The 27,983-nt window shown below is 45.8% G+C and overlaps 2 protein-coding genes across 2 annotated transcripts; one reads left to right on the plus strand and one right to left on the minus strand.

Moving 5' to 3' along the window:
• Nucleotides 1-101: 101 nt before the first annotated feature.
• CBX8 (chromobox 8) lies at nucleotides 102-4,725 on the plus strand. Its single transcript, XM_054977669.1, has 5 exons — nucleotides 102-346; nucleotides 870-913; nucleotides 1,118-1,183; nucleotides 1,301-1,367; nucleotides 1,547-4,725. The coding sequence occupies exons 1-5, from the start codon at nucleotides 278-280 to the stop codon at nucleotides 2,393-2,395; spliced, it is 1,095 nt and encodes a 364-aa protein (XP_054833644.1). The 5' UTR covers nucleotides 102-277; the 3' UTR covers nucleotides 2,396-4,725.
• A 9,501-nt stretch (nucleotides 4,726-14,226) lies between these two features.
• Nucleotides 14,227-25,817, minus strand: CBX2 (chromobox 2). The gene is made up of 5 exons (XM_054975229.1): nucleotides 25,743-25,817; nucleotides 25,593-25,636; nucleotides 24,205-24,270; nucleotides 21,781-21,850; nucleotides 14,227-20,446 (listed from the first exon to the last, which is right to left on the minus strand). The coding sequence occupies exons 1-5, from the start codon at nucleotides 25,812-25,814 to the stop codon at nucleotides 19,085-19,087; spliced, it is 1,614 nt and encodes a 537-aa protein (XP_054831204.1). The 5' UTR covers nucleotides 25,815-25,817; the 3' UTR covers nucleotides 14,227-19,084.
• Between the last annotated feature and the right edge of the window lie 2,166 nt (nucleotides 25,818-27,983).

Here is a 27,983-nt window from a genome sequence, read left to right on the forward strand (position 1 = left end):
GCGCGGGGAAGAGCCCGGGCCCAGCCAGAGCCCCAGCCTGGGCCGCCCGCCCGCCTCCCCGCCCGCCCCTGCGAGGCGAGGCGCGAGCAGGCCGGCTTGGGCGGCGGCGGCAGCAGCAGCAGCAGCAGCAACAAGTGCGGAGCGAGGGGAGGGGAGGCGCGGGCGGGCGGGGGAGGGCGAGGGCTGACGTCAGCGAGCGGAGTATTATGGTCTGGGCTGCGCTGGCTGCCGCCGCCGCCGCCGCCGCCGCTTTTCTGCTGCCAGCGGCCGAGTAAACATGGAGCTCTCCGCCGTGGGCGAGCGGGTGTTCGCGGCCGAGGCCTTGCTGAAGAGACGCATCCGCAAAGTAGGTGCCTCCGCCTCGCCTCCCGCGGCCGGCAGCGCGGCCGGGCTTTGTGCGCTCGGCAGCCCGACCCGCAGGCCCGCGCCAGGCCCGCCAGCCAGCGGCGCTCGGCTGGTGCTCGGCTCCTGCCTGGCTCCCCCTTTCTGCAGCAGCCCTTCGGAGCCGGCCGCTCCCCCTTTCTGCTGGCGCTGCGCAGATCGCCCCCCTCCGAGGCTGCTGCTGGCTTTACAAAAAAATGCATGGACGTTGGGGCTGCCTGCATATTTCGCTGCACGCATTTCCCCCTCCCTCTGCATGCACGTTTTAGCATATTTTGCAGCACCGCCCCCTTTTTTTTCCATGCATGGATTTTTCTTCTCCTCCCTTGCACCTTACATATGCATTTTGTGTGGCGTAATTTCGGACACACGACTTTAGAGGCACCTTTGTTTGGGTTGCATGCATGCTGTAGCAGGCAAATCATTGTTTGCATGCATCGCCCCCCCCCCCAGCATGCTGCTGACTTCTCTTCTCTTGGCATCTGCAGGGTCGTATGGAGTATCTGGTGAAATGGAAGGGCTGGTCTCAGAAGTAAGTGACTGTCCACACTACCCTTGCAGTCCAATAACTGTTCTGGTCTTAAATTATTTTGCAGTATAATAAAGCATTGTCCTAGGTGGAGGGATGGACTAGATGATCTTTTAGGTGTCCTGCCGTCACCACATTCTGGAAGAAAGAAAATACATTTAAAAATTCAGCGGCTTTCTTCCTTTTTCCTCCTCCTCCATTTGTTAGGTACAGCACTTGGGAACCTGAGGAAAACATTCTAGATGCTCGTCTGCTTGCAGCTTTTGAGGAAAGGTATGCTATTGGGAAACACATTCATCCTGTTTAGCACAGGCATAGCACTTTGTCTTGGAACCATACTAAACTGATATTATTTTATTTTTTCCCTCTTAAAATACCATACAAATATAGGGAAAGAGAAATGGAACTTTATGGTCCTAAGAAACGAGGTCCCAAACCGAAAACCTTCTTGTTAAAGGTAAGGGAAGGAGAAAAGTGTGTGTGTTTGTGGAGGGGAGGGGGGCATTCTATTCTAAAGATGAAGTGATTCTTCATGCAGTGTCTATAAGGTGCATGAGAAATACCCAGCAAGATTGCAATGATGAAATGCTTGTGGCAAGTTATTTAATTCCTGTGATAATTTTATCTGTTTTTCAGGCCCAGGCAAAAGCCAAAGCTAAAACCTATGAATTCCGTAGTGACTCTGCTAGAGGAATCCGGGTGCCTTATCCGGGAAGGTCCCCCCAGGAACTGGGTTCCACTTCCCGGGCGAGGGAAGGACTGAGACAGATCCCCCTGCCCCCTCAAAGCAGCTCAACCACATTGACCACCAGCCCCTCCCGAGTGGAGACAATCCAGGAAAACAGGGTTGGGGCTGAAGAGGAGCGATCTGAAGCATCCTTAAAAAAACGAGGCCCAAAGCCCAGGAAAGAGCTTTACAAAGACCTGCCCGAGACTGCTGATGTCGCCTCCAAGAGGAAGCCAGTGGAACCAGGGGACAAGGTGGTGGTGGATTACCTGAAGGCCAGGAAGCTGGAGGAGGCTGCAAACCCTGGGGCAGCCAAGTTCAGTGCGGGACACAGTGTCATCCAGTTAGCCCGGAGACGGGAGCCTGAATTGCCCAGTACTGTTTCGAGCCCCAGAGTAGAAGGTGGCTTGAAGCTGGGAGCGCCTGATCCTTACCCTCCTAGACTAACCAAGCACAGGGCCGATTTTCTGGATCCAAAGGGGCAAAGTGGTTTGGAACTGGGCGCCTCTAAGATCTTACACAGCTCTGCAACCCAAGGCAGTTTATACCGAGAGGGGCTTGGGACCCAGGCTGGCAGGCCTTCCCTCATTGCTCGCATCCCAGTCTCCAGGATTTTGGGGGACCCTGAAGAAGAAGCTTGGAGCCCCTCTCTCAACAACTTGGAGAAAGTGGTTGTGACTGACGTGACATCAAATTTCTTAACAGTTACCATTAAGGAAAGCAGCACAGACCAAGGATTCTTCAAGGAAAAGCGATGAACCCCCTTGAAGAAGAGGAGGCATTTAAAGGGTTTGGCAGAGCTTCATTGATTTTGGATTTTTTTTCCTGGACAGGATTGAAAAAAATCTGTCCTTAATTATTCTTTTATTCCTTCCCCTTCACTACCAATTTCAATTTTGGTTGAAAAGATTATCTCTAGAGTTATATTTTCTATTAGATGTAAATATGTTATTTAAAGAAAAATACATATATATATATCTATATACATATATATATATTTCAACTCTACGTTTTTTTTAATTTAAGGCTCTTGGAGAAGGTCAAACAAAGAACTGATGTATCTCTTGCCTCAACTGCAAGAGCAGGTGTAGATAGCAAATAACCTTATTAGCTAATTATAATGTCTTGATTTAATTTTTTTATTCAATTATTTCTCCTCCCTTCCCTCAAAGATGATGTTGTTGGCAAATAGGGGATATTGTGTTCATCTGGGGTCCTTTAAAAAGTCTCCAGTTTCTTGATTATTATATTATAAGGTATTGCTTTGTACAATCAAGTGTGCTGTATACCCAACTGTTCTAGCTGGACAGCTGAAAGAAGCACTTGACTTTACAGTATTGTCTTTCTTTTGTTTTGCTCCAGTTCAAGAGACAAAAAAAAAGTTGTTGGCTTAAAATGTCCATTAAAAACAGTTGAAACATGTTTCAGCAAAGAAGTATTAACTTGAATGACCTTTTCTTGCAAGGGAGAAGGGAACTTGTATGTTTTAAGATTCGGAAGAGGAGTAGCCGCTGTCATGCACTTTAATACAATTGTCGAGGGGAGAGGAATGGGGAGGGGAGAGAGAACTGATCATTTAAGTTTAACTTAGTCTGAGTTTTTCCCCCTTAAGTCCATCCCTGCTCACTCCAAAAAGATAATCTGTTTACATTCCTTACATGCCAGAAAAGTTTCACGACTCATATTTTAGGTGTTCCTGCTGTTATACTGAAAGTGGATTCTGCTCCCCGCCCCCCCCCCCCCACCCCAAGGATTATAGTTCTTTTCCAGCTCTGGACAAATCTTTAAAAAGTGTTGCATAATGTATCTCCCTCATAATTGGAGGTTTCCAATCAGAGACGCAGAGAAAACAAACAACTCCTTTTTAATAGCCAGTTAATCAGCAAGGCAAGACCAGTTTCAAAGCAGACTTGTTTTCTTTCTTGGACTAAGTACCCCCCCCCCCACAAAAGTTTCTGCAGCATGTTAAAAATGAAGCAGTTCTTTCCCGCCAGTGCTATGTAACCCCTTTCCTGCTTCTTTTATGAAAGCAATAGGGCATCAGAAGTATTTTAGACCATCTTTTTTTTGTCTTTGTTCCACTTCAGGACAATATACGTTTCTTTTCCTAGACTTGCATTAACCCCCTGCATTAGGAGGGGAAGTGCAGAATGGGGGGGGAGGGTTGGGGGCTGTTTTCATTTATGTATAGCAGGTGCTGTGGTGTCCCAACAGATATTGATTTAAGCATCTCTTGTTGGTTCAAAAAGCACAAATCTGCCTAGCAGCCCCTAAGGGCCCGGCAGGAGGATGAGTGGCCTTCTCCATCTTCCTTTGAATGGCCTACTCGCTCTCTGGAGCCTTTTAAAGCATTTTCTCACTTGGGGACGGCACAGGGGATGGAAGCACATGTGGCATTAGAAGGGGGGGTGGAGATAAGCAGGTGGGTGCAGAAAAGAGCGTTTGCTTTTCCTGGAATCAAATGGAAAACCTTTCCTCCCTATGTTTGCTTGATACTCCCCCCTCCCCGCCCATTTCCAACCAGCTATATATGGGGTGTGTTTTTTGTTTGTTTGTTTAGACTGTATGAAGTTAGCTTCTTGTTTCCTTCTCTAGAAAAAATGTCAGCGTTTTAACTTCAGTCAGTTCAAAGAATTAACTGCAAATGTGCTCAGCTCCTTTCATAAACCTGCAAGATGGTGGTGGGGGTTGTGTGTCAGCTCATGTATGTTGACGCGGGCTCCATAGCCCTTTACAGAGGCTGGGGGGCAGAGGAGAGCTATAGGCTAGGAGAAACATTTTTTTTTTTGGTTGGAACAAATCCTAAGTGGTGTTCTTCCCTCCTCAGGTGTCAAGAGTGGTATATGCCACCACTGATGTGTGTTTCCAGACACACCGATTGGTATATAAAACCTGGACATACATGTGGGTGTATATGTGTATGTACATAGTTACATATATTGAATGTATGTGCGTGTGTGAGTTATTTAATTCTCTTCAAGATTTGTAAAGAAAACCTATAATCATTTGGCCTAACAGTCTCGAAAGTGAAGCTTAAGTAGGTGTCTTCTGCCAATGTTGAATGTCTATTGCAATACCTGCTTTTTATGTGAATTGAAATATATATATATTACTTTGTAAATAGAGATTTGGCGTTTGTTTTGTGTTTGTTGCTCTCTGAGGGGCAAAGAAGTGGAAGGTGGTCCTAGATTCACTTGCTAACTCAGCAGCTCCACTTGACGTCTTAGAGGGGACTGTGTGCCGGGTGCGTTGCCTGACTGAGATGGTGCCATCAAGGAAAAGGGTTGCTGTGGGCTGCCTGACTGGAAGAAATCTCTCTCCCAATGCAACTGTGATCAATTCAGAGGAATTACTGAGATCAAAGCCATTTTAAGTCTAGTTGAAGTTGGGGGAACTAAAATGGCTTATATCAAGGGAGACCCCACTGCAGACTATGTAACAGTCTCTTCCCAGACCTTTAGGTAAATTGGCATCCGGGCTGCAGAGTTCGTTTTATTGCTTTGCCATTCCCATTGTTCTTGGCCTATTTTTCTTTTGCCACGTGTCCCCAACTCAGAATCCCTCCAACATATAAAGCTCTGGGATGAAAAACAGGCCTGAATAAACGAGAAGTTAATCCTAGTTTTAGGGGCATCATCAGGTGGAGATGTCTTCCCATGAACATTAAATTGCATGAATCAATCTAGGCCTTATTTCTGTAGGAAATGCAGTTGTGGGAGGGGAGGGGAGCTCCAGCCTACCCAACCAGGCAGTTAAGCAGAAAAGCAATAGGATGGGTCCTATTGGCCTCAATGGGGGCCAAATGGGTATGGCATCCCAGGGCTGCATTTAGCTGCCTTGTGAATGAAGCTCTTGAATGGTACCCAGTGGGATCACCCCGGGTGCTCTAAACACAGACATTAAGCATTGTTTAAGCTTATCTTCGACCTGGTCAGGGTCCTGCCCCCCCCCCCTTTAGAAAATGTTGTGGTTTGCTAAGTAACAAAAACACAGAAAAAGCAAAAGGAACACGGCCGAAGTTATCTGCCAGCGACCTCCCACTCTAACCCAGACTGCAGTACACTCTGCTGTCCCTTTCAAAATCTGCCCGGTAACCTCTGGCTGCATTTTGCTTCCGAATGAAAACTACAAACATTCAGGCAAGCCTGAATCCGGGGAAGCAAAGCTTCAAGAAAACCCTTTCAACCCCTCTTCTAGCCTATCTATAAAGCATGCATTTCTTGCATCTAAGGGGGGGGGGAAGTGCTTTATTGAAAATGTGTTGTGTTCTGTTCCAGCTCCTCTGCTCTTAACGTTTAGCTTCTAATTCCGGGACTGGGCAAATGGAAACCAGCAAGACTGGGCAGCAGCCCATGCCCCTATCAACAGAGTTTATAAGAACCTGTTAAACCGATGGGGGAGGGCGGGGAATAAAGCACCTCTTAAAAATCACTTGCTCTGCCCAGTGTGACTCTTGGTAACCGTAAAGGTTAGCCAAGGATTGAACCCAATCCTCTCTTGCTGCGGCCCATGGAATAACTCGCGTCCACCTGCGGCTGGCACACTATGGGTAAAGTGTGTTGCAAGTAACAACCGTGTGATCAAGTGGGTGGGAAATCTCTAAAACGGGTAGCGGCGAGGTTTTGGAACCGTAGCCTGAAGAGAGGTCAGAAAGAAGCTTCGGCGGGAACGGCAGCTGCTTGGAAGACCACGCGGCCCTGGGAAGCCACGGCAGTTTCGGCGACTGACCTTTTTTCTTCTCTTTTAAAGAAAGGAATAGAGAAGGGGGCGGGCCGGCCCAACAAATATAAATTCTCCCCTTCCCATTTATCCCGGGATTTTCCCTCCCACGCCTTCCCCATCCAGCCGCGCATCCGAGCCACTTCAGGTCGCTCGACAGACTAGACCTCTGAAACTCTGAGGCTGAAGGAGGTGAAGAAGTGAAAGAGTTTTGTCTCTGCAGAAAGGCATGTTTTGGCTGGAACTTCTCCCTTCCCCAGACGCTGCGCCTTGTTTAATTATTGTTGTTATGGCGCGTTTTCCTTCTGTTGTGTGTCATCAGTCGAGCAATTAGCAAGGCCAGAAACACTGGTTGGGCTGCGTGGTCTTGCAGGGAAACAGCCACTGCCCTCCGAAAGGAGCACACCCCTTGCGCCTCCCGTTTATAAACCGTCTCATCCACCAGGCCCGTGGGGGGAAAAACACTTGCTAAGACTTACGTGGAACTAGAGGGTCGGAGAAAAGGAGACATTGGTTAGGGGATTCGGGCTGAGATGCTTATTTTAAAAAGTCCTTCCCTTTCTGTCGCAGGAGGTTTTTAGGGGGAAGTTGGCAAGAGCCAACCTAAAAACCCTCGAGTTTTTTTTTAAAGGGTGGAGTAGACTGAGTCTGCTCCTTCACCGAGCACTTCGCTCTTATTTATTTTATTTACTTATTTATGTCATTTATAGTCCGCCTTTCTCACTGAGACTCAAGGCGGATGACAAAGTGTGAGATTACTGCAATCAGTAGCAAGGACATTTCCATAAACAACGACATAGGATGAATAAATACAAGTTTACAAAGACATAGCATTAGCAAGAGATCCAATACAGAGTTGAAGAAATGCTGATACAGAACATAATCAGTTCTAGGACTGACATTAGACAACATGAAGCACAGATAGTACACAGGAGTACATATTTAAAGCAACAGATAATATGGAAGGCAACATAGTGATGAATTCTATTCTATTCTATTCTATTCTATTCTATTCTATTCTATTCTATTCTATTCTATTCTATTCTATTCTATTCTAGTCTAGTCTAGTCTAGTCTAGTCTAGTCTAGTCTCAACATGGAAAAAAACAATTCCAGGGCTTAAGCCTCCGCACAGAAAAGCATCGACTTCCCCTCCCCCCTTTCCTAATGACTCCTTGCTCTAGAGGAGCGGCTGATATTGATAGGGAAAGAGAAGGCGGCTGTGTCAGTTTCTGGCTTTCCCCGCCAGGGTCTGAGTTGCAGAATTCTTGCGGACTCCCCCGCCCGCCCTTTGGTCCGAGGGGGATTCTCCAACATCTAATGGATATCCCAGAACAGAGGGTTGTCCGAAAGCCTCCTCTCTTTCGGAGAAGAAAGGAGAGGGTGAGCAGAAAGGGAATTCTGTAGCCTGCCGAAGACAGTTTCCGCTGGGTCTTCTTGGACTTGAAGAGGTGGGATCGCCTGCATGGTGCCGGGACGGTTCTCTGGTGTCTAGAGGCATAAAACTGATGCATGGAGACACAACGGTCTCCCCGGTCTTGATTCCGCATGGATGCCAGAGAGACCCCGGGAAACGTGTTAATTGTGCGTGTATCACTGGCAGTGCAATCCTAGATCAAGATGGGTCGCCGTGTTAGTCTCTGTAGCAGTAGAAAAGAGCAAGAGTCCAGTAGCACCTATCAGACTAACAAAATTTGTGGTAGGGGATGAGCTTTCCTGAGTCACAGCTCACTTCTTCAGATACCATTAGAATGGCGTCACTGTTACTCCGCCAGTGACCAGCATGCAACGGCTTCAGGACTCCACTGAAATCATTGGGTGTAGAAAATGTGATTAGGTTTGTCTTGATAGCCTCTCATCTGTAAAGCTTGATGGTCTCCGCTACGGAAGGGGGATCAGTGGAGTCCGATTTCATCCACACAGGCAAGTTGTGTCTCACAACTGCACCTGTTGCATTCTGCAAAGCAACCCTCGCTTCATTGTCTGAGTAGATCCGCCGCACCTAGAAGCAGGACCGGGACAGCGAAGGCTTCTTCCGTGGTCGCAAGGCTCTGGAATTATACTCGAGATACTCCCCCGGAATCTAGAAGGGGAACGGCCGCAGCCCTTCTTTATTCCCGTGGGTTTCTGGCCCTAGGGCTTGCTATGCTGACGTCCTTTGTCTGTAGTAGAAGATCAAGATTCGGGTCCAGAAACGCCATAGAGACCAACTAGATTTCCAGGGAGTGAACTTTGGAGTGGCAGAACTCCCTTGGTCAGACGCTGATGTCGTGAGATATGTTCTTTTAACCGGGGCGAGTTTATCTTAACGAGTTTTGTTGCGGTGGCTTAAGTTGGTTTCACGTATTGGATTTTTAACTTCTTTTGTAAACCGCCTTGAACGTATGGAAGGGCACACTGTGAATAAACAAATGCTGCAGAGGGATGAGCAGGCATTGCATGAGCTGAACTTCAACTTCCCTTTGTTCTTTTTCAGAGGCGTTAGTTTCGAAGTTCCCACGTTCAAGGCTCCAGGAGGGGTGAAAAGCGAGGGCAGGAGCAACCACTTTCTTCCTTGTCGGGAATTTTATCCAACAACTATCTTTAGTTTGGGCGCAGGATGAGAAGGGAAGAAGGGGGAAGGGGGAAGAGGGATATGGGCAATAATCAGTCTAAAGCCCTAAATGTCTTAAAATGTGTAATCACCCGAGCTAAGATATTATTACTGCACACACCTCCCGTCTTGATTCCCTTTACTGCTCGGTGGAAAACTCGAAACCAATCCAAGCGAAGCCTTCTTCGAATTGTACGCGTAGGACGCAAGCTTCTCCGCCCATGAAGAATAAAAAAACAGAAGGCAGAGCTATAGCAGCGCTCTAGGGTTCTTCTGCGTTGGTGGAAGCAGACTCGCTCTTCCAGATGTGTGTGCTGTGGGGTTTACAAGGAGCGCAAGTAACGCGGGGACTCCGGAGAGAGAAAGGAGGAGGGGAAGTTTTGTCAGTGTTAACACTTCTTTGAGGGAAGGAGGGAGGAAAGAAGAGATGGCAGGCGGCAGAGAGAGCAAGGGGGCGATCAAACCCTGATGGGACGCAGCCCGTCCCTAAACCGGACAAAGGAAGCAGTTCGAAGTGTGATGCCCGCGTTCCTTTGCGCCCATTTTTCGGAGTAAATGTGCCCCCCTAACCACCGTATGAAACGAGAGAAACGCCGAAAGCGACGGCGCGAGGAGGACACGAAAGCTCATTTAATTAATTAATGAAAGTCTGACCACATGTAACCAATCCCAGCGGCAGATTTGAGTTTCAGTTCATACGCAGTGGAGGTGCCTCACTCCGTATTTGGGAGAGACGGCCTACTTCGGATTAGGTGGCGAGTCCCTAGCAGGAAATTCTTGCAAATCACAAGGAGGTGTTTTTTAGAGTGAGTTTAGATTTGGCTTCCATCTATAGGCACGGCGACGCACAAACAACTTTTGCTGACTGCAGCGAAATCGACTCAGGTGGTGCGAATCTCAAAGTGCAAACGCTGCTCTGCAAAGAACCGACCCATTTATTGTAGAGAAGACCCCCCCACACCACCACCCATTTCAGAGTATTATTGACCTTTGCCTTGGAGCTGTGCCATTGGCGCCGTTGAGCCTTGAGTCAAAATCAGTGACAGGATGGATCCCTTTCTTTCCCTAGTCTTATAAGGCACCACGCTGTGCCGTCTGGATCTCACCGGAATCCCCTGGTTCCAAAAGCATCTCGGAAGCTCAAGTTGCTTTTGTCTAGCTGGGCCCTTTTCCAACGCGAGGCGCCCATCTTTGCGCAGAGCACCGGAAGCCCGGGCACCTTTTCCCAAGAGGATGACCTTGTTTGCCGTTCAGGGTGTTCAGAACCTCGCTCGAACCCGGGGCCCGTTGGCACGCATTGGGTTTCCGCCAGCACCCCCCTTGGGAGGCCTTCCTGACAGTTCCACGGAACGGCTTAAGAGTCAAACCCAAGTCATGAGACCACGACCAGGGTCATATTATTCATAAGGCTGACTAGGGGCTCCTCAGGGACGAGGGGGCCGTCAATTATTTTGCCGAGGCACTGTTACCTGCGCCCTAGGGCTCCAATGGTCAAAGGCACTTTGTGCCGAAGCAGAGTGGAGATAGGGCTATGTACTGTGGTCTAGTGCCTACCACACCAGGGCCAGTCTGGCAGCTGTAGTGGGGTGAAAGACTGAAGTGCCGGAGGGGGCCCGAAATGCCTGAAAGCCTAGGGGCCCGGCCATGGGTTAAGACGGCCCTGACCACAACTCGCCACGAGGCAGATTTGAGGAAGACATCACCTTGCGACCTCCACCCTCCCAAGCACTAGGAGGCTGCAATAAAATCGGATTGCCTAATGGAGAAGAAGTAAAGCTCCAGCCCCCTGCTCCTCACCGTTTCCTGCAGGGACTCTGCTCCAGCTGTTCATTGGTCTCCAAAGAGGGCGATAATCCCAAACGTTGACTTTTCTATGTACCCAGGGAGAGGATGGCGGCATTCGCAAACTACATTGTTCCATAACCGCGGATCAGTGGCTTCCAACCTATCAGTTGAAGAATCTTTGTGCAAACGAGGTTAACATCTGTTAACAAGACGAACCAGCTCCTTGCTGACTTTACCCGCTTTTGCCCCAAGAGGGGGCTTCCGGCACACCTTTAGCCTGAATTTGGGCCGGAGGCAGAATGACTCCACCACGCAGAGACTTTCCTAAACGGGTGTACAAGCTGGTCTTTAGCAGCAGGACCCACTTTAGCCACCAGGGGCGCTTTAGGCAAACATTTTTTTGCTGGGGGGCAGTTTACTACCCCAGGGGGCCAAGCAAAACCCTGTACTGTCAGGATACTAAAGGTGGAAGAGCAGCAGGGCTGCTTCACAAAGTGCTGCATAGAAACCACTATGGCCCAGAAGCATTCCCCTTAACCAAAGTCCGGCTTCAGGGCTCCTGCCCCCCACCACAGTTTTCTCCTCAAATTATATAAACATTTCTTATATAGTATTTTGCTTCCATCTATTCACACAAAATGGAGGCTTTTAGATATAGGTTTTCACTGTTGCACGATGCAACAAAAGTTACTTTACTGGATCCTTTTCCTTCTCGGGCTATTCTTCCTCTGTTTTCTCTTGTCTCTCTTCTTGCAAAATGAAGGGAGCCTTGCTAAGGGCAGGAAAAATATACACCTTTACTATTGTTAATTGGAACAATAAATGTATAAAAGAGCAGTAGTAACATTGTTCTAAAAATGTGCCAAATATAATTCGGATACAGTATTTAAAATTTCTCCAAGCTCCTAATTTGCGTGTGTGTGTGTGTGTGTGTGTTAACAGAAATACATCCATCACTTACAGAGAGAAATCTGTTGCTACTGAATTAGTCCTTACTGAGCAAAATATCTTTAATTGTTCTACAGACCTTTGGACTTCATTTCTTACTCAGCCATATAGTAACCATAGCAGAGCAAAGCAGCCGAGTTCTCTAGTTTCACCAATTCTTCTTTAATTAAATTTGTCTTCTTATGAGTGCAGCAGGTCTCTGTAGCCATCATGTGCCCCCACCCCTGTGTTTTTGCTGTGATATGATCAAGTTGCTTTGAAAGGGGCAGCAGCCACACAATGGGCTTACTAGAGTTTCACTGGGAGTGGGACAGAAACCTAGGAGGAGTATAGAAAGAGGAAACTGCATGTTCTCCAGCACCAAATGGGGAATAATGTCAGCCCTGCTTCTGTCAATGCTGAATGTCTCAGAATAAGGTGTTCCAACCCAGCCATCCATAGCTGGCTTCAGGACCAGTGTATACATCCTCTTGGAAACTTTCTGCTTGCTAAAGCCCTTCTGCCTCTAGCCCATGATCATGATTGCTTAGTATTGCAACTGCTGTTTGTTACTCATTGGTTACCTGAGAGCCATACAGCTTTCTTGCAAGTAGAAATATTTCCCAGAACTCACATTGCAATTTTGTCACAGGGGAAAAAAAAATCTTGCCCCAGCCAGCGTGCGTCATCCCTAGATGGAATGCAGTTATGCAAGGCACCTGCCAGCTCTAGTAATATGAATGACATAAATTCTCTGCCTGTCTGTAACATGGCGTAAGCTTTACTATTTGAAGAATGTTATTTGTTTAGTACATTCCTAATGAGTGATTCCGCACACGTTGGATAATGCACTCTCAATCCTCTTTATAGATCATTTGGAACGGATTTTTTTGTGTGTGGAACAAAAAAATCCACCTCAAACGATTGATAAAGTGCGTTGAAAGTGCATTATTATCAGACGTGTGTGGAATCAGCAATTGTTTCTCCAGAAAGCTCAGGGTGGCATACACGGCCCTTCTCTTGTTTTAGGCTCGTAACAATGATCCGGTGTGGTACGTTAGGGTGCAAAAGAATGACTGGCCCAGTGTCACAAAGTGGGTTTCATGACAAATCAGAATTTGAACTCAAGTTTCCTCTGACCTAGACCTGTACTATGACTCCTAGACCACACTGGCTTACAGTCCTCAAAGAGTATGCAGCTATTTAGGAGTGTTACAAAGAATAGGAATATACATACAATCTTTCTGGAGTTTTAAGTCTGATTTTTCAAAGAAAACATTTTAATTTGCTTGATGGCTGAACCTCTCTCTCAAGAGAGATCAGTTTTCTCATAACATCTTGTTCATCTTGCTCACCTAGCCCCTCTACTGCTCATCCCAAACGCACAATTCTACATGCCAGGCAGCAGTGCCGACCCTTTGCAAATCTTTTATAGTTTTGGACCAGTGCAGCTGAGGGACTAGCTACTCCTCACCTTCTGATATTAGGCAGGCAGCAACCGAAGTGGACTTTTTTAAAAAAAAACTTATTGCCCCCAAACCGTGGAACTCTCTCTCCAGGGACATTCATCCCCCTACTGTTTTGTCTTCTGCCAGTGAGTGAAGGCTTTTTTTCTTTCATCTGGCATTCCCTTGATGATTGTCCCCTTTACAGTTTAATCACCATTGTGTGTGTTTTAGTATGTATTTTTTGTTTTTATATGTATTTTTAAAAAGATATTATTAAGGTAGCTCTCTGGGCAGAAAGGTGACACGCCAATTTTGAAAATAATCATAGTAGTTCCAAGGTTAAAGTCCATTTTTAAAATGGCCGGAAGGCCTTCTAGATGCCGTTCTCTCACTTAGCTTGCTTGCTGACCAAGTTACAGCAATTTATTTAAGCGAATGCAGCAGCCTCTCTCTCTTTGTACCCTCTTTGAGAATATTAACTCCAATAAGGCTTTGTACGAGTGTTAAAGCCTACCAGAATTAAACTATAACCCATGTAAATAAAGCCCTGATGAAATTTTTCAGTCTTAGCACCCCCTCCCCAATTCATCAGACACATGCAACTGGGAATCAAAACAGCTGGCAGACAAAGCTCACTCTAGTTCTATTACCTGTGTAAGTTAACTGCTAGAATGGACTGTGAAAAAGGACTGTGCCAGCTGATAGAGCCAGGGCTTTTTTTCAGCAGGAACGCAGTGGAAAGGAGTTCCGGCACCTCTCATGTCCGGTGGCCCCACCCACTGATCTCCTGGAGGAAACAGCCATTTTGTAAGGGGGCCCATGTGTTTCTCCCTCATTTCCCTGGATAGAGCCATTAACAGATGTAAGATATCATGAACAAGACAATGTACACAAGGATAATCTTTATGCTCAAGATGTTCCCTGGTAGATTGAAGGACTCCAATGTTTCTTTTCCCTCATGTATTTCTAGTAAAGCAAAGGATATTACGTTCTTTCTGAAACTGGCTTCAGGGTTAGTGGAACTCTTGTTGTCCTTGTAATGCTGCAGATCAATTTGACAGTAAACCACAGTGTTCAGAATAAGAGGAGGGCAGTAGCACAGGCCACACAGTGTAATGAAAAGTTAAAAAAATATTTATTGAATACTAAAAACCATGAATTGAAAGTTATACAAAAATTGTCCTGCATACCATCTTCTAGGAGATTTTTCTTTTTACCAAACCTGCAAAATAAATTAAACAGTCTAGAAAGCTGAAGTTTAAACTAGTGTTAATAGCCAAGAAACACTAGAAGATAGACATCACACAAGAGAAGCAAGCCAGCCAGCCAGCCAGGGTCAAACAAACAAACCCCAAACGCAGCAGTGAACCCACAGCGGAGATCAATAGGCAGACATTGCTTTCAGCCTTATTTAATATTCTGGCTGGAAAGGCTGTCCCACTCTAACAAAGAACCTAAGCTTTCCCAGGGTAATAACATCTCCAACTTTTGTTCTCTTAGCATAAAAGCAAAGAAACAGCTCTAGTTAAAGCAATTAGAAAATGTCATACAGGAACTATTTGGCTTTTTAAAAATTAAACACACAGTGATTGACACACATTACAAGAAGCACTGAACCAATTTGCACAAGTTTCCCTTCTTGTGAAAGCCATTTTTCTTGCTCAAAACTGAATGCACAGAAAATTATTAGAGTATCAGAACAAAACACAATATAAAGTAAATCTGGTTTCTTTGTATTTTTTGATACAGTACATATTAATTCTGTGGATGTGGATTAAATTTAGTATTTCTTCCCATCAATGTAAAAGAGCCACTAAATTATTCCAAGACAAAAAAAATATCCATTTGATATACAAATACTGCTGCACTATTTAGTTACAAAACAACCCCCCCAAAAAACCTCTTCAAAAATTGAGCAGAGTTGCAACAGAATTTTAGACAATTGTTTGCCACACAACTAAAACACTCAAAACACATAGCAGCAAACTTAAGAAAAATATATAAAGGTAGACTTTGAATACTAATTTTATTAATTAGTAAGCATGGTTAAGCGTCCATTTAAACCATCTGCCCAGAACAGATTTTTAAATTTCAGCTGTGAACTGATATGCACAGTTAGGCTAGGAGATGCTAGCTTCATTTTTTTCTCTTTAATCTTCCACTCAGTTTTATACATCAAGCATTAAAGCACCAATGTCAACTCGGTTGTCAGAAAGTGGTTCACCTTACTAGTTAGTAAGATATTTTCAAGACCTATAGACTTTGGAATTGAAATAGCTGGTTAAACAGAAAGGCACAGCGTTAGAACGTCTAGGGGAAAGAGCTACAGACTCTTCCGTTTTCCAAGGGAGCAGGGAAAATATCAAGCTTGTCTCTAATGGTATTGACTAAAAAGCATACTTGAAAAAGGCAGGAAAGCTCCTGAATAATATCGATGTCCTGTACAATAAAATTACAGGTGGAAAAGTAATATATTTAGAAATTGCTGCAATGGGGTCTGGTAGGTAAGAAACAAATAATGTACCTGGACAAAAGTGAAATATATTAAATGAAACACTGCAAAGCTCATCATAACAAGATACGCACAAACACACACAAAATAAAAGAGCCCAAGAGATTTTATTTATGATGGTGGGGTTTCTGGCAGAGGAAAAGCTAGTACCCACTCTTGAATTCTCAGTTGTTATGAATGGATCTCTTACCTCTACCCAACAACAAATCCCATTAATTCATGAGAAACCAGTCCAGCAGCACAAGGCCTTGTTTCCTTGAGAAAAGACGCTGGCCTCAACAAAGCAGAAAGGGTTGCATGTCTCTAACAGACAGCTGTCAGCTCTATTAGCCGAACAAGCCAATTTAGCATAAGCACCAGCATATTATGAAGTCTTTCCTCTTACTCAACTTCAGAAACCTGTCTCTTCAGAAGGACTTCAAGACTCACTCCGTTGTGGTAAAAACATGGAACCGCTGACAACAAACTCACTGTTCCAAAAGGCACACTGAAAACGTTAGAAAGGTTTGGATTCATAAAGGCCAAATACACGGTAAACATCTAATGCACAGCCAAAGCAGGGAAACAGCAGTGATCAAAGTTCCCCAAACACTTTACTACACAAGTAGGACTTGCCAACTCTACCAAACTTTAAAAAAAAAATGTTTTTGCTGGATCTTGAACTCCAAGCATGAACTGGAGCAGTCTTAAGAAGATCATCTTAGAAGTGAAGGAAGTGAAGGATGTCCATTACCTAGTATCCCAAATAGAAAACTGCCTTGGCTTAAACAAACAAGCTAGAAGCGTCAACATAATGTTGTTATTTTGGCACCCAGAGAAAGGTTGATCCTTTGCTTAGACCGCATGGCCCTGGAGGACTTTTATCCCAGGTAAACTTTGTAACAGGAATTTATGTCCTCTGAAGCAGCTATTCTTTCTCCTAGGAGTAGCAAGAACTAAAGGGGAGGGTACACAGAGAACAAGGACAACTGGAGAACAACGAACATGAACACAGATCCTCCTAAAGTGTACCTGCATTCAGAATTAAATGTTCTGCTACATTTGAGTCAATTTACAAGGATGTCTTTAAGAAGCGGACTGTCACATTTACAGGCGTCAGCACAAATGGCATGGGCGTCTACATATAAGCAAGATCTGGCCATGGTTCCTTGATGTTACCATGTTGTTAAGGCTGCCAAAAAGGAGGCATGTCATCAGCAGTGTGCTAAGCAGTGTGAGGAGTTGCAGCAAGTTCTCATTAAAAATGCCGAGTCTGTCTTTTCAGCTCCTGCAAACAGGAGCCAATGCATCAACACTTTAGGGAACCGAAAGTATAATCTGCTTCCACCACCCAATTCCACAGTCCCGCAGGACAGTCACAGCCAGAATTTTTATCCAAACTATTCTTAAATGCCCAGTGTGTTATTAAAAACTAGCACCCCAATTGTAAACACAACCACTTAGACGCAAATCCAATTTAGTTTCAATGGAATTTTCTTCTAAGTAAGCCAAGTCAAAATCACAGGCTGAGGTGGATATCTATTTAAGTAGTAGTTACTCCAACTAACATAAATGGAAGCAACATCTTATCCATGGTTCGCAGCCTCTCCTCTCCTCTTTGTTGGTGCTACTATCACATTAATTCCAAAGAGTATAGGACATACCAATAGATCCAACTGCTGATTTCAAACAGGATCCAATGAGAATAGTTCGAAAGTTAGCAAGCCACAGTCTTTGGGTAGAATGATATGCGTTAACCAGTAAGCACAACCAAACTGTTCAGGACAGATAAACTGACCCAGCACACAACACCTCTTGGCACTGAAATATTTGTTTATAGAAGTAATTCCAGGACAATATGCCCTAGACTGCAAAAGTTACACTACTATACTGAAACTTGGTCACGTGTCCCTTGATTATTCAGGTTTGAAGGCTTTTCCCTATGAATAATCTGGACACTCCCTGTTCTTAAACTATGCTGCAGCTTCTAATAGAGCACCAATGTAAATGAACAAGGCATCTGCTAGAGGGAATGATAAAACAGAGCTCAGGGAAACATAGTCACTTCCAATGCACCCCTCCCAGTCCTGTACTATTCCTTTCTCCAATAATCCACCTCCAAAGAAGATGCGGGTGTAACAGAGGTACTACCTTCAGAGCCCACCAGCGGATGTTTCTAGGCTCTAGGTACCTATGAGGTAGCACAGAGTTGTCTTGTGGGTATATTGTGGGTTGGGGACCCACGCAAGGAGCATACCAAAGCCATGGTAAGTTAGCAAGAAAAGAACGTTCTGGGGTCCTCCAAAATATAGTAAAAGAACCTGACACAGCTAGCTTTGCTGCTTAGTGCTAGTCGAGACCTGGAATATGTTGGCTGACCCAAATGAAACATTTGAAATGAAATGAAAAATAAGTATGTAATGCCACCAAGGTGAACCTGATGTCACACTGAACTCACAATACAAGACCGAGGCATACAGTACCCAGATACGGTTGCACACTTCAAGGAAGAAAAACAGAATCTTTTATCAGAGTATCAGTGCAGGATTTTTGTGATTAACTCGCAAGCAAGAGTGTGTGGCAAAGAGTTAGTATGAGGGAGGCTCTGTTCTCGAAATACTGAAAGTCCTCAATTTAAGTTTGGTCAGCATACAGCAGTGGTATTCTCTTATCCTCTTCTCTTCAGATTCTCACCAGCCCCTCTTTTCTCCAAGATTCAGTTATTATATTAAGGATCAGGGAGCATGCATGCAAAGGTTTTGTGTGTGTATGTGGGGGGGGGGGGCCTAAAAACACCTACAGTTTTTAGGCCCAGCCAACCAAAGCTGGCAGCGGCTTTTTCTGTACTATCCCCTATAGCTTCCAAAGCAAGGCAGACTCAAGGAAATATAAACAATGTTCTCATTTCACAGGGTCCTTTTGTCACCTAGATGTTAAGATTATTATTCACGTTTAGACTGGTTGTCACCGTCCCAAGTTAAAAAAAAAATTCAGATAGTGATAGCTGGTGGAGGAGTAATTTTTCCTGGACAGCACAATGTAATAGACGTTTGTCCTCAGAATCCCTTTCCAACTTAGCAGATAGCTGGATATTGAGTTTTCTGCCAATTCAACCCATAAAGCTAAGAAATCCAAGCATCTTGGCTATGAGCCTCCTCCCAGCCTCCTCGATATTAGTTAATTTCAACTAATGCCAATCCTTGTGAGAAAGAATCCTCAACCTTGCCCCCCTTTTGCGGCAGCTGCGTAACAAGCTGGCTCCCAAGAACTCTCTACAGAGCTTCGACAGTTAGACTGGCCGAAGCCAAAAGCTCTCGCAGCCAACCACTACACACTCTCTCATTGTAGGTTCACTGAATACTAGGACAGAGCTTATTAAGGATGAGAGCAGCCAGGTTAGGTCCCCCCACTTCTGGCATCCAAAGCCACAGTCAGACAGAGTCAGTGAGAAAAGTGGAAGGGGAACAATATGACCCACCCTCGTTTCAATAATGTCTAAGATTAAAAAAGCCAACACTGGTGGGGGATTCCTTGACTGTCACTGTGATCAGGTTAGCTGTCACGTCTGTGACAAAGACATGTTCGATAAGACTACGAGTGGGCTTCCAATCCTGGCTAGTCTGGATGGAGACAGACAAATTCTGGCCTGCTCCGGGGAAAGAAGCAGAATCTCTCTCAGAATCAGAACTAGTTTCCTCTTCTCCTGTGCTCATTTCTGACAGAGCTGCCGTTTTGTGATTTTCTGCTGTGGCGCATCCCTCCTGGGCACTTGGGGCAGTGCTTTTCGTTGTCGCATCTTTCTCACTCGTAGCTGTTCTTTGTGCCGGCTTCTCGTTTTTGTGAGCATCTGTATCTGAATTTGCAGCGTTAGGTCCGATGGCTGGCCCACTGCCCTTGGCCACACCTGTGCTCATAGCTACAGTGCCACCAGCACTTTTGGCCACAGTTCCACAAGCATGCCGAGGAAGGATGCTCCCACCAGTGGAATTTGGTCCATTTTTCACACTCTGTAGATTTAAAGCTTGGAGATTGAGTTCCTGATTGGAAACTAGCTGGCTGCTGGGAGAGCTGGCAGAAACCTTGTTGCCATTGTGCAAATTCTGAGCACCAGCGCCAAACCCTGTTTTTTGTTCCCCTAGAACACCGCCACTAAGCCTCTTGGTCACTTTGGACCCTTGTACAGTCAACTCCAGATCTCCGGCACTTTTCTGGTTCTTCAGTTTTAAATCCAGTCCTAAGCTACTCTTGCAGGACGTGGCTGACTTGAGGGTCAGCCGCCCCACCGCTGAAGGATCCGGCGAACTCTGGTTCTGTGACATCCTGCTCATATAATGGACAATGGAGCTCTGCCAACTGATGCCACAGTTCGGGCTTCCAGGCGAGTTCCCTTTCATAATACTGGCGAGGTTGTCGGTAGAAGATGCTCCAGAACAAAACCCACCGAACGCACCTTGGGCTTCTTTCATGTGGGACTTCAGCATGGCGATGCCCGAGCTCTGGGCACTGTGTTGGGGTTGCATCTTGCCCACCAGCTTGGCTCCACCTCCTCCACCCCCTATTTCTTTCCGGTTAGTTTTCAGCACCTTTGTTAGGTTGACGGTCCTCTTGGCTACCTTCTGCTCTGGAGGCAACGGCTTCCGCCCTCGCTTCTTCCTAACAGAGTCCTTGTTGTCAGGTTTGGCAACCAGAATCTGAGCTTTCTTTTGTGGCACAGGGTGACTCTCTCGGCTACGCTGACCTCTCTTTGTATCGATGTCACTTTCATCCTCTTCATCAGAAGAGGAAGATGAAGAGGAAGTTGATGAAGAAGAACTGCTGGATTTGCTCTTTGGTGGTGCCTCAGGTTCCTTCGGAAATGAAAGTTAAAAACAAAGAGTGAGGCAACTCTAATAAAAGATCTGGTTCTTCAGTAGCAGGGAAGGATTCTGGAGAACAGTCACAGCAGAGAACTAAGCAGAGTTAGCCTCCTCTAAGTCAAATGAAGTGAATTTCTGTAAACCATCTTAAATTTCTGCAAAAAAGGTAGACTGTGAAGAAAGTAATTCAATAAAGGGCTTAGAAGGGTATAACTCTCCTTAGGATTACACAGTGATCAGAATCAAAAAGAGTCCAGTAGCACCTTTAAGACTAACCAATTTTATTGTAGCATAAGCTTTCGAGAATCAAGTTCTCTTCGTCAGATGCCTGATACAGAGACCATTTTTTTTTTTACCAGTCTCTGTATCAGGCATCTGATGAAGAGAACTTGATTCTCGAAAGCTTATGCTACAATAAAATTGGTTAGTCTTAAAGGTGCTACTGGACTCTTTTTGATTTTGCTACCACAGACTAACACGGCTAATTCCTCTGCATCTATGACAGTGATCAGAAAGGTTCAAACTCTGGGTTTTGGCTTTATGCTTGTTTTCAAATTTTCTACTGTATCTGTTCATAAAACCTCTTAACTGTGGATCATATTGGATTTTGCTCAGTGAATGTCCTAGCTGTTGATTATATTGTATTCACTTGTGCTGTGTAATCCACCTTGGGTTCTCAGTAAGAAAGGCAGACTATGAACAAATAAATAAACTAAAATAAAAAATAAAAATAAAACCCACAGTAAACGAAGACATTTCAGTTAACATAACTTACATAACTTATAGCGCAGCATTAGTGTTCTGCTACTAAAGAGCTCCTTTTTATTATAAGGCAACATTATTTTAAGTTTGGAACAACAGTATAACCAGAGTATACTCTATCTGGACATCCTTTTATTTTTTGAATCTCAAAAACTATTTCCGTTTCTTTAACAAGAAAGTTTTCAGCTGGTTCAATCAGGTTTATGATTATTTACTTCAGCGGTTGCCTATGAAGGAAAAAAAAATCACTTCAGGTAACCAAGCAAGTTTGCCATGCTGGCTCCAGTACACAGCTCAAATATGATGCGTAATATCATAGATGCATAACATGCATAACCAAAGATGCATAACAAAAGATGCATAACATGATCATGTACGGAACAACAAATGGAGCAGGATCAAGCACACTGGCCTTGCCTTTAACCTACACTTTTGTCTCAATATGGAGTCTGAGCCTATCTGCAGAAAGTGTACATATAAAGAAAAAGCAAGCACTCCCCCTGCTAGCCATGCCTGCATTATACCTTGATTTCCATCTGCGCCCCCGCAGTCCCCTTACTCACAACATTTTTCCTGGGCCTGCCTCTCGGTCTCTTTCCCTTCTTCCGATTTTGGACCTCTTTCTCATGTTCTCTGAAAAGAGAAGACGACAACACAAAAGTCAGTCAGATGTACATGCTCTAAACAAAGCAGCTCACTTTCAATTAGTCTTATTTTTTTTTACTGCTCCCTTTGTTTGTTTCCAGCATCTGTAGTGTCTCAAACCCAAGTTAATCACCACCAATCTCCAGAAAAGTATATGAAGGGCACCAGACAGAGAGACGGAGACAACTTAAGCTCCGGATTCTGTATTCAGACATCAGGTGATTATCAGTTTAAGAAGAACATGATTTTGAGAACAGATCGTTTTTGGCAATTTGCTTTTTCATACGAAGCATGACTTATGTAAGTCTTTACTACGCCACTGTCATCTTTCTTCTAAGGAATCATAACACAGTTTTCACAGGGATGATTGATTCCATAATAATTTGTTACTTTACTTTCTCTATTTTGTGTTCTAACAACCAGAGCGACTCCTAGTATTCTTAAATGCAATCATATGAACATTTCACTGGAATGCAGCGGTGGGTGGGTGAGGGCTACCTAGCTAGACAGCCAACTGATGGGGCTACATGACCAGTAGGATCAGGCCCTCAAGAGAAAAAAAGAGGCAGCAAGTGGAACCTTTAATTTTGGAAACGGCATACAGATGGGAAGGGCTGCTTATAGAAGCTTTAAAGGCATCTCCCACTATCTTCCCTCTTTCAGAAGAGGAAAGTAATTCTTTTTTTTTTAAATTCTTTTTTTTATTTCAACAATAACAATACAACAATACCAAAGCTAGTAGCAAAATAGAGGTAAAGAGCTACAGTAAGGTCTATAGAATTTGTCTAAATATCTACAGCATTATAGGGTGTACGTTAAGCAATCACTAAACAAGATTTATGAATGGCTAGCTAAACAGAACAAATTATGTTATTATTATATCTGTTAAAGTAAGAAATTGCAGATGTTTAGGAGGGTGTAGCTCAGTAACAGTTAAATATTCAAAAAACGGAAACCATTTAGTTAGAAAATCACTTCCCTTCAAAATGATTTTGTGTTTGGGAAAGCAGTTCTGAGAGCTGGAAAAAATCATGCAAGAAACTAGAGCCACCCCAACTGGCAGAAATCCACTCAAACGTGGAAAGCTGTTCAAATGAGCAGAGGCCATTTCTGGACCCCATCAGAAGAAGGTACTATGTAGGGATATATTTCCTTACATCTTGAACTCCAAGCTTGTGAAGAATGCTAGGCATGCTGAGTAAAAATGTGATTTGATTCTACAGGAATGGGGGGGGGGAAGAGGAGACAGGTATATATATTTCTCCCTCTGCCTCCAAGAGCAGGTAGGCCAGTCCTGAAAAGACTTATACCTGCTCAAGTTCCCTTCTGCATGTTTAGGCGTGCGTCATTTTTTAATATTGTGGTGGCTTCTACTGTTGCAAGACACTAAGATTTCCAATGGACCTGCATCTCTTTTCTGATAGTTTTTGAACCTGATATATGTGTAATCAGGTTTTTTGTTTTCGTATATATGCAGTATTCTGTTGCTTAACTGGTCATGTCTAGAGAGGTCCTTTTGGAGATCTCCGCAATCTGCTCTAGAATCTAGATCTTACCAACAACAACAACAACAACAACAACATTCGATTTATATACCGCCCTTCAGGACAACTTAATGCCCACTCAGAGTGGTTTAAAAAGTATGTTGTTATTATCCTCACAACAAACACCCTGTGAGGTGGGTGGGGCTGAGAGACCTCTGAGAGCTGTGACTAGCCCAAGGTCACCCAGCTCAGCTGGCTTCAAGTGGAGGAGCGGGGAATCAAACCCGGCTCTTCAGATTAGAATCCCGCACTCTTAACCACTACACCAAACTGGCTCTCTTTGGCTGAGGATGGCTCTACAGCTCTTTGAGTGATATCCTTGTTATGCACTGGCTGCAGTGGCTACTACAATCCACCTAGTAACAGGCCATGATTTAAGCTTGTATACCTTCCCATAAGTTCTCATTTTACTCCTACAAGTTGAAGTATGCATTGTGTCCTATTAATGACAGGCAGTGGTTGACTACGCATTAGGTACTTTTTCATATCACACTAGCCTCTCGCACAGTCACTTATGAGAATATTGCTAATGCAAGAAAAATTGGGAAAGGTATTTTAATTGTAGCCGAAATGTACAGTACCCAATTGGGGACAGCAAGACAGAAGCCCTGTGTGAAAAGCCACCGTGCACAATTACGTTCAAGCCAATTACAACCTCTTAAAACCTTTATGATAGCGAACTAAGAAAAGGCTACAGTTTAGCGGGGAAACAACAAACATACAATGAGCTATTATGTTTCCATAATCCCAGCTGGCCAACCTGAAGGAACCTCCCACCAGTATATATTGTTTACTCACTTCTTCTGAAAGGCAAGCAGAAGTCTGGGATCGAGAATATTCTCTTCGGGTTCCCAGCTGTTATGCCTGGAAAAAAGTAACAGGTGACTGCAAGAACTAATTGCGTAAAGTAAGTAGCTGGTAAATTAAATTGCATTAAGAACTACATGGTTACTACTGATGTCTCCTTCCCCAAATATGCCACAACTAATGCAAAAAGTAGTTTTATTACCTAGTTTGAGGTGAGTAGCCCGTCTACAATGAACACCAAGATCAGAGTTCAGTAGCACATATACGCAAAGTGAGCTTTGACTTTTGAAAGCTTATACCTTGAAAATCTTGTTGGCCTTTAAACAGCTACTGGACTTGAATCTTTTCATTTTCTAGATAATTCCTGAGCACTATTTGGAGCGACTGTCGGTTATACTGACAGACTATTTCAACGACTACGCTTCATTTTTACATTTGATTAAAAACGATCTGGGAGACAGAATTTTAGAACCGTAAATCTTTTAGACGGAATTTAACAGCACGCAACAGGGCAGGTTCCCTTTGCTTAACGGACAAGAGAAGCAATCAGATTATTTACTGGATAGATGCAAAGCCTGGGCTAGGTAACTGATGCCTTGAAAATGACCGATAACCTCGGTATTGGAAGAAGTGAGCTGTGGCTCGCTAAAGCTCATCCCCCTACCCCCAAATTTTGTTAAGTCTTCTAGGTGCTCCTGGACTCTTGCTCTTTTCACCTTGCCAAGACTTGTGTTTGGGGGACTAAGGGAGAAGGCAAGGAAGCAAAGGACAAGCCATTGATGTGCAGGGGCAGCTGGCAAGAGGAGTAAACAGAGAAGGTTCCCCCCTCTTAGGCTTACGCCCCCGCCCCACCACGCGTCAATTGGCATCTCAGGTTTCAGGAGGGACTCCGCAGACAACAGGGGCTGGAGGCTGGGGAGCTTCAGGGCACACTCCGAGCTGCTGCTGCTGCTGCTCCCCCGGTGCCCCCTCCTCCAAAGGGGCATGGGCAGTCTGTTTAGCAGGAGGAGGACAAAACATGCAACACATGGGAAGGGAGGCAAACTGCAGAGGGGAAAGAGTTGGGGGGGGAGGGAAGAGGAGGGCAACCACAAATTGCTGGTAAACAAAAGGAAGTCCAGGGGGAGGCAGCGCCGCTCTCCCTACCTCCCCCCCTCCCCGGCGCAGAGCAGCGCCACAGGCACGAAAGTTGCAGCGCCCCCGAAGTGCGAGAGCCCGCCGCCGCCCCCTCCCGCGCCCAGCTCCTCCGCCCCGTCCCCCCAAACTCTCCGCTCGCCCCGGACCCGGCAGCCCCCAAGCCACGCCCCTGGACCCCCCCCCGCCCCTCCAGCTCAACGGCTGGCGGCCGCTCAGCTGCTGGCTTCATTGTCCGGACTCACTTGGAGGACCAGCCGCGCCACTTCACCAGATACTCCAGCTTGCCCTGCGGGGAAAGGGAAAGAAAGAGGCGCGTTAGCGAGGAGCCGGGCGGCTGCCGGGCTGCGGGCAGGCTCGTCCCGGCCGGCCAGCCAGCCTGGCCGCCCGCCCACCTTGCGGAGCCGCTTGCTGAGGATGCACTCGGCGGCGAAGACCTGCTCTCCCACGCTGCTCAGCTCCTCCATGGCGCCGGCTGGGCTCCCTCCGCCTCTTCCTCCTCCGCCGCCGCCTCTGACTTGCCTGTAGCGGAGCCAGCGTTGTGCCTGCACAAGGCGCGAGGCCCCGGGAGCGCGCGTGCACGCGCGCGGCTCCTCGCCCGCTACCCCGCGCCAGGAGCAAGCGCGCGCCTCGCCGACCCCGAGCTCCGCTGCTGGCGCACACAATGCGACGCGCGCGCAGCCGGCTCCGCCTGCCCACGCCCAGCTCCGGGGCTCCCCAAATTCCCACCGGCCAATGAGAAGCCAGGGGGCGGGGACTGGGAGCGGGCCGAGGGGGGGGCGAGAAAGCAGAGCCGGGCGGCCGCTATTGTCTCCGGCGGCGGCGGCCCCGACGACTCGCTTTGAAGGAGTTGGGTCGGCGAGGGCATGAATTTCTGGGGCGGCTCAGCCCTGAGGGGAAGGGGGCCACGTTCCTACTGCGCGCCCTTCGCGCCTCCTGGAAAACCCATTGCCGAATAAGTGCCGCGCTCGTGTTGGCGGAGCGCGAAGTTGGGCTGAAGTTGAGAGACGTTTGAGGGTCTGGGCTTTGGGAGGCGGAGCCTTCCTTTCATACACGGGGTGAGCTTTGAGAGAAAGTGCTCCGCTTTAATTCGGAGTGTTGACCTAGAGAACGTCGCTTGGCCGGGCTTGTCGTCCAGCGGGGCGTCACCGAATGCTGTTGTTGCCGTCATAAACCTTTCCTCAGAGCAGTAGAAAAGAGCAAGAGTCCAGTGGCACTTAGAAGACTAACTTCTTCTGAGGAAATGAGCTGTGGCTCACGAAAGCTCATCCCCTCCCACAAATTTTGTCAGTCTTATAGGTACTCCTGGACTCTTGCTCTTTCCTACTGCTACAGACAAACATCTGCTACAGACCCATCTTGATCATTCCCCATAAGCAGGGCTTTTTTTATGAGAAAAGAGGTGGTGGAACTCAGCTTCCTGGACCACACAATTACCTCACTTTGGGTCAGCTGGAACAAGGGGGAAGTTTTTTAAAGTTTAAATCTCTGTCAGCGAAAATGGTCATATGGCTGGTGGCCCCGCCCCCTGATCTCCAGACAGAGATCTCTCGAGATCAGGGGGCGGGGGTCACTGGCCATGTGACCATTTTCAAGAGGTGCAAGAACTCTGTTCCACAGTGTTCCAGCTGAAAAAAAGCCCTACCCATAAGATAGAGCCATCCGGAGATAATAAAGATCGCCGACCTGTTAAGGAGGGATTTCGATTATTAATATTTTTAAGCCGTTCGCACATTAAAAACTTTTTTTTTCCTTTTCGGAAGTGGGGGTTGTGTGGATTAACTATTGGGGGAAAAGGAGTTGGAAGGAGTAAAATGTAGGGGTAAGATGTGAGCTGGAGAATACTGACTAGGCTCTCCCCCTTGAACTCAGTTGTGGCTTTAAGTCAAATCATTATCCCTCTTATTAATCCACCTATATGGAATAATACCTTTTAAGGGATAGCTGAGGTAATGAGAGCAATGTTAAGTCTGCTCAGAAGTAAGTCTCATTCGATGGGGCTTACTCCTGGGAAAGTGTTCTTAGGCTTGCAGTCGTAATAGTATGTCTATAGTTTTATTTTTATGTAGCTTCACTCAATTGCAGAGAGCCAGACTAGGGTCTGGGAGAACGAGGGTGCTGGGATTCTGAGCAAATCAGGCACTCAGCCTAACCTATCTCACAGGCTTCTTGTGAGGATTAAATGGAAGAGGGGATAAAGTTGTAAGTGGAGTGGGGAGAAAAGTTAAATCAAATTTCAGGATGGAAATGGACACTTTCTTGTTTTATTGTCTTGGGCATTTAAGACTTTTGAGTCAGAAGTGGTGCAAGTTGTATTCCGCAGTGCTAGCTTCTTAAGAGAATTTTATCTGAAATTCAGTTAATGAAGGGTAGATTGACTGGTCGCTATTGGCGATGATAGCTTAATGGAACTTCTATGTACAGAGACAGTATACCTCTCAAGGGCAAATGCTATGAATAAATGAGTGAAGACCATTGGCTGATGTGAATCAGGAGCTATCTGGCTGGCCCATCTAGTCCACCATTCTGTTGATCTTGGTTTGATTGAGCATGACAATTTTTAGGCTTATAACAAATGAGTATGTTAATAAAAAGTAACAGGTTAACATTACAGTACTGCTGAGGAAGGAAAAAAG

This window comes from Eublepharis macularius, chromosome 4 (genome assembly GCF_028583425.1).
Source record: "Eublepharis macularius isolate TG4126 chromosome 4, MPM_Emac_v1.0, whole genome shotgun sequence".
NCBI classification, from domain to species: Eukaryota; Metazoa; Chordata; class Lepidosauria; order Squamata; family Eublepharidae; genus Eublepharis; species Eublepharis macularius.